This window comes from Filicampus tigris, chromosome 13 (assembly GCF_054856515.1).
Source record: "Filicampus tigris isolate MCC_2025a chromosome 13, RoL_Ftig_1.0, whole genome shotgun sequence".
NCBI classification, from domain to species: Eukaryota; Metazoa; Chordata; class Actinopteri; order Syngnathiformes; family Syngnathidae; genus Filicampus; species Filicampus tigris.
The window spans coordinates 14,678,891-14,691,577 of record NC_141229.1 but is presented as its reverse complement, the minus strand read 5'-3'; the positions used below and the strand labels follow the sequence as shown (position 1 = coordinate 14,691,577).

Genomic DNA, 12,687 nt, shown 5'->3' with positions numbered 1-12,687 from the left:
TCAAATAATAATGTGAGCACATTTGTTGGTTACGAAGTGTGTATTAAATGTGTAGCCCTTCGCAATTATCAGTACCCAAGAATGTATTTTTAGTTTGAAGTTTCAAAAAGGATGGTGATACCTGCCGTAGACGTGCTTCACCAATATGACCAGCAGATCGCGCTATTATTCCAACAAACTAAAAATAGTAGCATTTCAAAGCTCTATCTTATTAATATTTTGGAATAAAATGCATGTCTCGCGAAGTATGAAACAGACTTTGTGTGGAGGAAAATGTGGGTTTCATCACACCGAAATTCTACGGATTATTTTTCTTGTAAGGTACAAATCCAGAACCAGTTTAGACACCGTCACAATTTAAATGAAAGCTATACAACACTTAAATTTAAAGCCTTGCAATAAAAAAATATGTTAAAAAAAAACAATTGACGGGATTAAGGTTTATAGGAAAGCGGCATCACCTTTTATGTGGAATTGTTGAGAGAGTTATGATCCTGCAGGCGCTGTGCCAAGCGAGAAATTTCAAAATAAAAGAAATTAGTAATTATATAGTTTGAGATCACTTAAGGTTACATGTCTATCCATGTATCTATGAGCAAATCGATTTTTCTCAGTATTGGTGACAATAAACACGTGTTCGTGTTATTGTCGTGTTCACTGAGTTGGGTGTATGCACTCAATGAATAGGCACTGCCTGGATTTTATATTGAAGTATGCAGCCGGAAGAGCTGCCCTAATCAAACCAACAAGCTATCACCTGGCAGGTAACCCACCCGGCAGGTTAGCCCAGTCGATCACGCCTCCGACTAAACGCAAGTTGGCCAACTCGTCACTTAGTTTTTAATGCCTCTCTGTTGTCTGACTTCTTTCCCAATCCAGTATGAGTAAGTCGAGCACTTTAAAAGTGAAGAATTTGTTCAAGGTAAGGTCACCAGACAAAGAGGGCAAGGGAGCCAAACAGTCGGACTCAGTCAAAGATGGAGCAGCCGCAGTGTCCAGCAGAGACAAGTGGCGGACTTCACCGGTGAGCTCCAGTCCTGGCAGCCCCGGCGACGACCCCGCCGCATTGCCCGGTGATGGCGTGCTCATTTCTCCCAAGGAAAAGAAAGCAAGGCGGATGTTGTCGTTCAGGTTGAAACGAAAGAAATCGAAGCCGAAAGAGGACAGAGAAGGAGGCGACGATGAGTTGTTCCCCAATGAACTGGACAGCTTCAGCAGCCACATGTAAGAACCTCGAATGTCCTGTTGTTAATGTTGACGAATGAAGTTTTGTAGAGATAACTTTAGGAGCTCCTTTGTGTTTTAGCTCACATCATATGCAATTATGACAGCTGTATATGCAATTGGTTGTGTTATGACCATTTTGTGGAGATAGAAACAATGCAAAACACCAAATTGATTAGATAAGGTCCATTGTTATTCTCCGAATGGATGACAGGAGCTCATTATTTACTCACATTTAGAACCACTTGAATGAATGCTGAGAGAAAGCCATTCACATTGTTTTGGGTCCAAGACATGCATGTGATGAATTATTATTCTCCTTGTTGTAATGCAAATTGATTTAATGGACTCAAATTTGTCTTCGTTAGGGCAAAAATATGTACATTGACGAACCCATATCACGGGAATTACGATCCAGACCCACTTGCGAAAGTCGGTGTTACAGAGAGGCAATAAACGAGGCGTGTCAGAAATGTTCAAGGACTGGCGTAACAAAAGCTATACACCATGTCGAACCTAAACCACAAGTTTTCCCATTCAGTGTGGGCCAGCAGATCAAGCAGCTAGTATAGAGATTTTGTTTCATTCACTGCGTGAGAAGAAGTGAGAGTTGTGGCAGGGCAACTCGTTGCTGCTTCACTATTTGAACATGCCTGCTCACAATACCCTGAGCATCAGACACTACCTGACCGAAAGGAACGTCGCAGTCATACTCAGCATCAGATGCATCAGAACCAATTTGAGTTTGGGTTTCTATGTGCAAGAGTGCTTGGGAAGACTTCCAATTCATAGACTGCAACTTTACCACCTGAGCCTAGTGTACAATTTAAGCATTCCATACGTTGAATAATAATAATAATGAAGATAATAAACAAATGATCGCACAAACCATGAAAGTGGAACTGCAAGACAGATTCCAAATGGCCATTTGTTTTCTAGTGTTTAAAACTTGGGCCTGACCAATTATTTAAATAATCGTCCTAGAAACATAGGCCAATATAATCGGCCAATTAAACGATGTTTGACAGTTGTGTTTACCTTTATGTACTCTAACAATTTACAGTAGTTGTACAAAAGTTACACTGGTTTCATTATTTGCTACACATAAATTTATATCATAATCCTCTTTCATCGATCCACCCACCGACCCACCCATCCATCCATCCATCCATTATCTACCGCTTACCCGAGGTCGGGTCGCGGAGGCAGCGGCTTCAGCAGGGAAGCCCAGACTTCCCTCTCCCCAGCCACATCTTCCAGCTCCTCCGGGGGGATCCCAAGGCGTTCCCAGGCAAGCCGGGAGACATAGTCTCTACAGCGACCTGGGTCGTCCTCAAGGCCTCTTGCCGGTGGGACATGCCCGGAACACCTCATCAGGGAGGCATCCTAATCAGATGCCCAAGCCATCTCATCTGACTAGCGTCAACATGGAGGAGCAGCCGTTCGACTCTCAGTCCCTCCCGGATGACTCCTCCTATCTGTAAGGGAGACCCCCTGCACCCTCTTCCCAACCGCTTCACACTCAGCTGCGAACCGCTCCAGTGAGAGTTGGAATTCACATCTTAAAGAGCCGACAGTACCACATCATCTGAAAAAAGCAGAGATGCAATACTGAGGACCCCCTCAACACCTCGGCTAGCTCCTAATTCTGTCCATAAAAGTTATGAACAGAATCGGTTACAAAGGAAAGCCTCGGCGGAGTCCAACCCTCACTGGAAACAAATCCGACTTATTTCCGGCACCAAACTCTGACATCGGTGGTACAGGGATCGACCCCTTAACCAGCTTGTATCCTTAAATATATTTGCAATGACGTTTGTTGATGAGGTCAATAGAATGACCTGTCATTCGAAACAAAGCATATCTTATTTTTTTACAAGCAACGCTTAGGTGAGTGATGCAAGTAGTGCATTTTTTTTTCCTGCCAATAATCGTCAGCGGCATAAACTTAAAAAAAATCCTTATCGGCCTACCGGACAGACCCTAGTTAAAACTATCTTAAGTCGATTTATCAAAAAAAGTCTATCCATTGTTACAAAATTGAAAACAGAAATAAACCCAGGACTGTCTACTATTTAACTATCAATTTACATTTTGTATACAGCTGCGTATACATGTATTTTAAAATACGGAAGGAAACTTTCTTTGCCCTTGCCTTTTTCCTATTAACTCTAACTTAAAGTTAGACACTTAAAGTATATGGCAGTATGTCTCAATGGTCATCTCCCGACCTAAAATTTGTGGGTTTGATTCTGTGCCCCTGTGACCATGCCCAAGTGTCCTTGAGCAAGATACTTGATGGAAAAGCACAAGGGATGCAACTAACAATTAATTTAATAATCGATCAATCTGTTGATTATTTTGTCACTCATCCAATGAATCAGATAAAAAAACAAACACACATTTTTATTTTATTACCCTTATTCAAAAACATTCACAGCATAGAAATTACACAAACATAAATAAATTGTGATTCAGTTGCGGATTTGGTCCATAACTTGAAAAAATGATGATGATTGTTTTCCAGAGAAAATGTGTTTTATGGATTCAACACAAAAACTTAGTCTGCTGTCATTGAGGACTACAGAAATTGGAGAGTATTTACTCTTGACAAGTTGAAATTCTGAGCATTTGGACACATTTGATTAAAAAATAGAAGAAGAAATAATCATGAAATTATTTAATCAGTAATAAAAAATAATTATTAATTAATTTGATAATCGATTAGTTGTTTCACCTCTAAAAGGTGCGTTACCATTTCCCATATACTGTGGTGTGTATCACCATTCACCACTGACCATGGTCTGACGTTTGGGCGATATTTCCTAGTGCACTCTGGAAAGCATGATTCCAAACAGAATTTGGGAAGTTTTGTATGGAAAATCTGCAAAATCAATGTTCCACTGCTCAGGTTGTGGTCAAACATCAATGTATCGCTGTACTGTACTTGCAACAACTTTCATTTAGCCAGCAAAATGAATTGAGTGAATGAACAATTCCCAGCAGTAGGCTACACGGTTTTATACCCACCCATGCTCAGAACAATTACACCTGAACTTCCTTGTTTACAGATCAAAGAAGGAATCAAAAGAAGGAAGGGAACAAATAGAAATGTGCCAGTGCCACAGAGTCTTGGGTGGCAGAGGCAAGTTTCATTTAATTTACATCAGTCAAACATAACAAAATTAAAGTAAACCCAGCACACTGGATCTTGTTGCGTAATGAGTAATGAGCATGTCAAAATGTAAAAGCAGTCTTGTGACAAATTGACATGCAAACAAAACCTCCAATGGATACCTCACGGCTTTTATTACTTACGAATTATTTGCATTTTCAACTATTTTCTTACGTTTGTAGAACTGGCCCATGCCAAACTTTGCTCTCTTTGACACCCCCAAGCAGCCGCAACAGCTAACAAACAAGTTGTTGGTTGCACAACGTGTTGATAAAAGCCTTAATTTAATTAAATTCGAATTATGGTTTTATAATTCCAATTACTTAACTTGATGGTCTATCGATTAGCAAATTTCTGCGCTCGCGTGGGTTTCCTCAAACATTCCAAAAATGCATGTTAGGTTAATTGAAGACAGAATTGTCCATAGTTGTGAATGGTTGTGCCCTTTGATAGCCTGGCGAGCACAGCTTGGCTCCAGCTCACCCGGCGGGCTGTGACCCAACGAGGACAAGCAGTATAAAAAAACTGCTTGCATGGATGCCTGTCTGTAGTCTGAAGCAACTGGATAAGTGCTGGCATTGCCTTGATTCCAGTTCTGTTGTGACTAGATTGACCTGCAATAACAACGGTTGGTTTGATTTTGAAGAAGGCAGCAGCACCAACGAAACCTGTCATGCTGGTATGATGCATCATTCATTAAAGGCAACTTTATGCGGCGCACCAGCTAAATGTCACACACAGAAGACAGAAAGGGAACACCGCACTCACAGACACACGTGACGGAAATAATTAGCACTGCCACCTGTTTACCGACAGGTGAGGTCATCCTAACCAATACCAAACAGGAAAAACTGATTTTAATTATACCATAATTATTTTTCATCTTACTTTGTCTTTAATCCCTTCAAGGTTTAGTGGAAAAAAAGTATTTGTCTCTAATAGGCTCATTTCAGAAATGCCATTATGTGCATCTATAATGCGGCTGTAAGCAAAATTAGTCTTCATATTATACACTATACCATATATTATTCCATACTAGGCCTGCTCGATTATGAAAAAAATATTCACGATTATTTTTGTAATAATTGAAATCACGATTATTCAAACGATCATTGATTTTTTGGGGGGGCACAAAACAAGAACATGTTTAAACGTAAAGAATATAAAGACTTTTTTTTTTTTTTGAAACACTGTTAGCTGTGTTGAGTTGCTTCACAATAACTTTACAAAAAAAAAGTCGTATTTGTAGTGCTGTGCAATGATGTGTCGACACCCGGTCTGACCCTGCGGGGAACATTCTTGGGGAGTGACAGCCCTACTGTTTAAGTCTTTGTATTGTACTGTACCAAAACAATGGCAAAGGGCTCTGTTTGGAGATGGAGGAGATTTCATGACAATAAGGAAAATCTTAATTGAAAATCTTAATTAAAACGCTAGGTGTTAGTTTTATGTCAAATCAAGTACTGTATTCTTAAATACACTGGCAAAAGCAATCTCAGAGATCTAAAATAATTATATGTTGGCATTGTGTTGAGTCTTTTGAAATACACACATTCCTGCCAGTCCCTCAGGCAGTGAAACGTTTCAATGACAAAAGTCTTTTTATAAAGTAAAATAAACGGTCAAATGTAATTGGTCAGGATTAACGTTAGGGATTTGATCACCACACATGAACCTCGAGATCAGTTATTCTCAACTGGTAGGTTGGAACTCCAAAGTGGGTCGCAGACCCTTAATGTGTAGGTCGCAAATAGCACGTATATCGACATTGCCGACATACAATGTTTCAAGGTTACGAATATACCGGTAATTGGCTGCAGGACCTACAGGTTAACCTGCTCAATACCAGACTTCAAGTAAAAATCATTTATTTTCATGCTCAGTTATACTATACAGCCATTAGCACATTCCATAATTTTGTTTTATCAATCATTTTATGGTACTTCATATTTCGTGCCACAGAACTCCTTGAGTGTTCCTTAAAGAGTCCAACTTTGCTTGCTGTTTACTGACACTCCAGTTGAAGCTAACTCTAAAAGTAAACAACAAAGAAACAACAAAAACTATGACTGTATGCTCGTTCTATATTTTAATACAACATACTATTCATTTTTGAAACATCACTCACATTGGTAACGGATTCGCTGCAAAGCTCTATTGGCAGGCAAACAGAACTAGCGCCTATTACAGAACTGCAGTATTTTTTGTTGTTGCGCTAATATCATTCATGAAATGATACCTGTCCAAAATGTAATGCTTGGTTGGTACTAAATATTGTTCAGTAGACATTTAAGAATCCTGTCATTCATTACGGCTAATTATACAAGACATACAGTAATATTAAAGCGGAAATCAACCCAAACATGTTTTTTTTCCAAGAATATGTTAACAGCAGGCCCACTAGTTGAAACACGGTATTCTGATTAATATTGTGTTTGTGGAATATGAGTTAAGCAGCAAAATCCACCATTTTTTAGCCATCTTAGTGGGCGGCCATTTTGTCACTTCTGTCAACTGAAATTGACATCACAAATGCTCAGGGCTCAGGTAACGACCAATCATGGCTCAGCTTCAGCAAACAGGTGAGCTGTGATTGGCCGTTACCTGAGCTCTGAGCAGTTGTGATGTCATTTTCAGTTGACAGAAGTGACAAAATGGCCGCCCACAGAGACAGCTAAAAACCGATCGATTAACTCTTATTCCACCAACAAAATATTTATCAGAATGCCTTGTTTCAACTAGTGGGCATGCATAGAACATATTCTTGAGAAAACTATGTTTGGGTTGACCTCTGATCTTTACGGGATGTAAAACCAACAGAAAACTCTCAAGGCTTTGCGTCACTAGGACGATACAGTCTCGAAACACAAGTCAGTGAGGGGAAACTTCCTCTTGCATGCTGGAACTCTTTTGAACACTATACCGTTGTTGGTAAACAATGCTCCTCACGGCAACTTCAAATACAAGTTGTTGCGTGTCAAAATAAAGCCGTAAATCATTCACATTCCAAATTATAAGTGGTTGCTGCAGGGCCCAAATTGATATGGTCTGATTCAAACAGAAACTGATGTTGCTTTTTGCGATCATATCACCAGATACAGTATGTGCTTTGAGATTCGAGTGACACGATTTAACGAGATTGAGATCACCTTTCAGTTCTAATGACTTTGCAAGATAAGATTTGGTCGCATGGGATTTCTTTCCCACATTATTGAGAGGTCACTGATGTTGAATGACGTTAATGGTGATGTTCTCATGCAGCCAAAAATATTTTTGAGGAACTGATTTCAGGACTTTCTGTTAGCTAGCGAAATCATTCCACACCTGCTTTATGCACTGGGGCACAGTCATACTGAACAGGAAAGGGGTGTCCCCAAAATTAAAGGCATAAAATTGGCTTGAATCTTTTGATGCAGTGGAGCGTCATTATTGGCAGAGGATAGGGGCCTAGCTGAGCTTTTAACAACGTTTTGTAAAGAACTGATTTAATAACGTGGCGACTGTCGATACATTACAGTCATATTCTTTGGCGAGATAAACCAAACACATCCTTTCTATTATCTCTTGCTTTGTTTGTATGGACAAAAAAACCCGATTTTCTCCTTTTTTTCCTTTTCCTCGTTTCTAATTCGCTTAAAACTATCGGAACACCTCATGGCCCGAGGGGCGAATGACGAGTATGCTGCATAGACATACCTGTCTACACACATACCTGTCTACACACATAGACACATACGGTAGAGGTCCTTCTTAGCCAATGGGATGCCAGGAAGATGCTAGGTAAGCAGAGCAGCTATGAGTATGTTGCGTTCAGGAACCTCTGGAGCTGCGAGTAGCAGCCCATGCTGTGTTTGTTACCTTTCGTATCTTGACATTTCTTTCGTAACGAGGCAATATTTTCCTGTTGAGGCGTTTCGTAACTTGAAAATTTCGTATGAAGAGCCGTTCGTAAGTAGAGGTACCACTGTATGCAAATTGGTGGGTGCCAAACCGTGAGTATACGGGGTTGTGCTGCATTGTGAAAAAACGGATGTTTTGTTATTCCATATTCTTGCGCCATTAGTTGACTTGAGGGGTTTTGCTGTTACCTCGATGTGTTAGATCAGGTTCTCCGCATTGCTCTGCTGTCTCAGTTTCCTTTTGGCTTAAAGGACTGAGCGTTTGTTTTCGTGCCTACACCTGGCTAGTGTTAACTTGCGTTAGCACCCGTTAGCCTTTCAATAGGAAAAGACCAGTCACTAGTTCACCCATGCTCTCATTATTATTGTGCTCAGCAAATAATATGAGGTGTGTTTTCAAAACCGCCTGTTTGGCTCGGTTAAGTTGAGCTGCTGTTTATTTACCATCCTGGAACAGTTTGTTCTCATACACAGGTGCAGACTCAAACACCTGAGCTCTCACTAAGCTATGTATGATATGTACAGTACTGTATATGACTCCTGTGTTGCCTGCAAGTTTGAGCAAAATGGCTCCCAATTTTGGGTAGCTGTCAACCAGGTCATCTACACATAGCAGTAAATCGTGATGTGTCAAGAACTCAATAATGAACTTTCCTCCTATAAAATCAAATAAAAAACAAAATGAACACGCAGAAAACCATTTAAAGACAATGAGACAAATTAAAAGTACTATTACACTCCATTTATTGTAATCATTTCCCTTCATTTATACTGCCTATGAAGTGCTCATTATTGGGTGTTTTCTCACATAGGTTGTTATGCAATTACTTTTACTGATCCTTAAAATACATCAACTGGTCGTCACTAGTATTGATTACAGTATGTATGTTTTGAAACTGATGTGTGTGGTGCAGTACAGAGTCCGCTCACTAGACTGATTGTGCAATTTTTACTTGACCATAGTGCAATGCTATTATTAGGAGCGTAACGATTCGGTTTATTAACGATTCGTTGCGCCTGATTCGATTCAAGAACATAGTTGGTTAATTGAGAGCGATACGATTCAGTGGTTTAATATCAATTCACTTTTTAGTCCATAGTTTAACCAGTATGACTGTGAAATAAAGGCCTGTATACTGGACAGTGCAGGTGTTGTTTCTGTAAAGGCCTCGCCGACGGACGGCCGTTTAACGTTAGAGGCGGACCGGCCTATAGACGGGTAATATATTTTTTCCTTCCGGAAAAAAAGGCGAATGACGGACGACGGAAGGGTAACCACGCCGCAGATGGATTTTAGTAAAATGCCGAGCTCTGACAGAACGTTCAAAATATAACATCACATAGGTATTCAAAACATCCGTTATGCTGGCAAATTCCGAAAAAAATTGATGGACTATGCACCGACTTATTCCTCTTTTGTCTATTCCTAGGTCCTCGCTTTGTTTACATAATAGCACCTCCCACAAGAAATTCCATCAAAGTAGGGAGGAGATGACAAAGGAAAAATGGGAGGTGGTAGAAATGTTTTGGGGGTAACTTACCTGATGAGCCACCTCGCCGCGGGCGGTCGCAGCTGTATGCAGCCGTCAGTGTGCAGAACTCCATGCCGCAAACACCGTTATGAAGTAGAGAGCTTTCCAATTCCTTTTTAACTCTTGTTACCACCCGGAGGTAAATAACTGGCCGAACAACTATAATAATCTCCTCTATATCATCATTTGATGGAGACGTCTGCTAAATATGACGTCATAATGCACTGTCTGCGTGTCAGAATTATTACTATCAACACAAATGTCCAATTTATGCTTTGTTTCAAGAAGGATTGAATTAAAGTCAAATATCAACACAGTTTCGCTTCACAACTTTGCAGATGCACTGGCCCTGGTATTACCTTCTATTGGTTGCCATGACAACAGAAATCTGCTTTTTTTTTCTTTGAGTATTTTATGTACAGTATGTATAATTATTTGTATGCATACACTTTTATGGTTATGGTTTTCTGTTAAATCTTGGTGAAATGATTTATTTCGAGAATATTTTGTGAACAGTTATTTCTGGTTTGGATCACGAATACCGAATGAAAGAGTCAGAGAGAGAGATATCACTGGGGAGAGATGAGAGCATTTCGTGTGATGGACTTTTCTTATCTTCTATTTTTCTGCTACTGGTTGCACATGCTATGTTATATTTTGTTGATTTATTGTGTCGTATTTATTATTATTAAGAGATGGTTGTAAATATTGATTATATATATATACTATGTATTATCTTTGTTTTTTGCTCTTCACCAGTGTTATTGGGCAGTTCCCATCTGGATTAGTTTTTCTGGTATGTCAGAAATTTGACAACTGTGCCAAGAATGATCTTGTACAGTTGAAGCAGAGTTAGAACAGGATTTTCTCCTCACAGTGTTTATGCAAAGTAGAGTAACTACCAGCCAAACTCATGAAGCTCTGTGTTCATGCGTGTGCCCAGGAGTGTGTCCGTGCATGTGTGTGTGTACGCTGTATTCCATCCATCCATGTTTTGTACCACTTGCTCTCATTAGGGGTTTGCCTGACCCGGAACCAGCCGATTTTAGGCAACCCCAAAAAAAAAAAAACATTTAAATCTACAGACCATATAGATTACTCATCCTTTTATATAATGTGTGAGGAAGCCATACAACCCAGAGAAGACCCATGCAAGCCTTTCGCACCGCACCTCAGAACTGTGTGACAAATGTGCTAACTACTAGATACACTTGTGCCCTTGACCCTGTGCCAAAACAGTGCTTAAAGTTGTGTCACATGGTACAATGTAGGGCTGTTTGATGTTGCCTAATAAGAAAATCCAGATTATTTTCTCTCAAACCCGATTTTATGATTACGATTTCTTTGTAAAATAGAAAAGAATGAAAAATGAAGTATTTTGAATGTCTTTTATTTAAACTTAATTTTTCTTTCTTTGAACTCAAAATGCCAGTCAATTTAACTTAATACGCACAGAACAATCCATTGGGATTAACAGCATTTTACTTACACAATAGATTTCAGATCTGTTCTTAATTAAACCAATAATAATGAAAGAAGAAAGTACATATACCATCACGGCTGACCTGTTTTCAGAATCTGACCCGCGATTGGTTGTTGTGAGCAGTTGTGATGTCATTTTCAGTCGACAGAAGACAAAATGGCCGCCCCCACAGATGTCTGAAAACGAGTGGATTAACACTTATTCCACAAACGCAATATTTATCAGAATGCCCTGTTTCAACTAGTGAGCTTGCATAGAACATATACTTGAAAAAAATATGTTTGCGTTGACTTCCGCTTTAAGTACGGATGCGTAGGCTGGACCAGAGGTCCGTTGTAGAGGAGAAAAAAAAGGGACGACTTTCAGACATTGAGTTACTTGTTCACGGGTTGTATTGTACACACTACACTACAGATCTATTTTTGCCTGATTAATAACCAAATGCTCACTTGCCTGAGCAAATAGCAGAATCGCCGGTAGCCATGGATGTTTTCGTTGTTTTGGACTGCGCGCTCGTGGGAGGAAGCGGAAATGCAGAGGAAACTACGGTGGTTTAGAAATAACGAAATCGAACGTGCCAATTTGAACGTTTTTAAAATCATCTTCTCCAGAAAAATTCAGTTACGGTTCAAAATCGCTTAATCGAGCAGCCCTAGTACAATGCATGCAAAAGATTGGTGTATCTCTCCTGCATGCGTACAGTTACTACCATAAGAACACAAAGAGCTATCAGAATGATGTTCACATCAAAGCATCTTTAAATCTTTAAATAAGACTTTTGCAAGTTAAATTACAGACGGTCAAAATAATAATGATAAAATAATGACCTTTGGTACAGGAGAATGCTTTGGATCATTATGTAATGGTATGTGAGTCACACATGAATGCACTCACTACTACGCCTGGGCATTGTTAAGCATCTCAGGATTTGATTCGATTTCGATTCTTTAGGTTCCAATTCAATTCGATTTTGATTTTTATTCAGGATGTGATTCGATCAGATATCGAGTTCAATGCTCTGATATTGATTTATTAAGAAGTAAAAATGCACAAATGGGAGTACATTTCGACGTTTTAACTATTTAACCTTGCCATGTAAACGTGTCATGTAACAAAACATCTAAAAATACTAATTTGCAAACAAACAATGATGACAGGTTTGTATTGAAGAAATAAAAGTGCATGTAAACTTGATGTTTTTGTACTCTCAATTAAATCAGAAGTGATAGTTACGTCCTTAGGTCCTTACATGTGAACGCGATTCAGAGGATTTGCTGACTTCATATGGAATTGCAAGGGGAAGCATTGCAATGCATTGCTGAATCGATATTTTTCCCACCCCTAGCAATCACTAGGTCATTTACCGTAAATGGC

At 39.6% G+C, this 12,687-nt stretch overlaps 1 protein-coding gene across 1 annotated transcript in view; it reads left to right on the top strand.

The window, feature by feature from the left end:
* Positions 1-795: 795 nt before the first annotated feature.
* The window catches only part of LOC147137711 (uncharacterized), a 43,811-nt gene continuing 31,919 nt past the window's right edge, over positions 796-12,687 (top strand). The window contains exon 1 of the mRNA XM_086049794.1: positions 796-1,224. Within this exon, the coding sequence (XP_085905920.1) occupies positions 881-1,224 (344 nt within the window). The 5' untranslated portion in view covers positions 796-880. The remainder of the gene's footprint in view (positions 1,225-12,687) is intronic.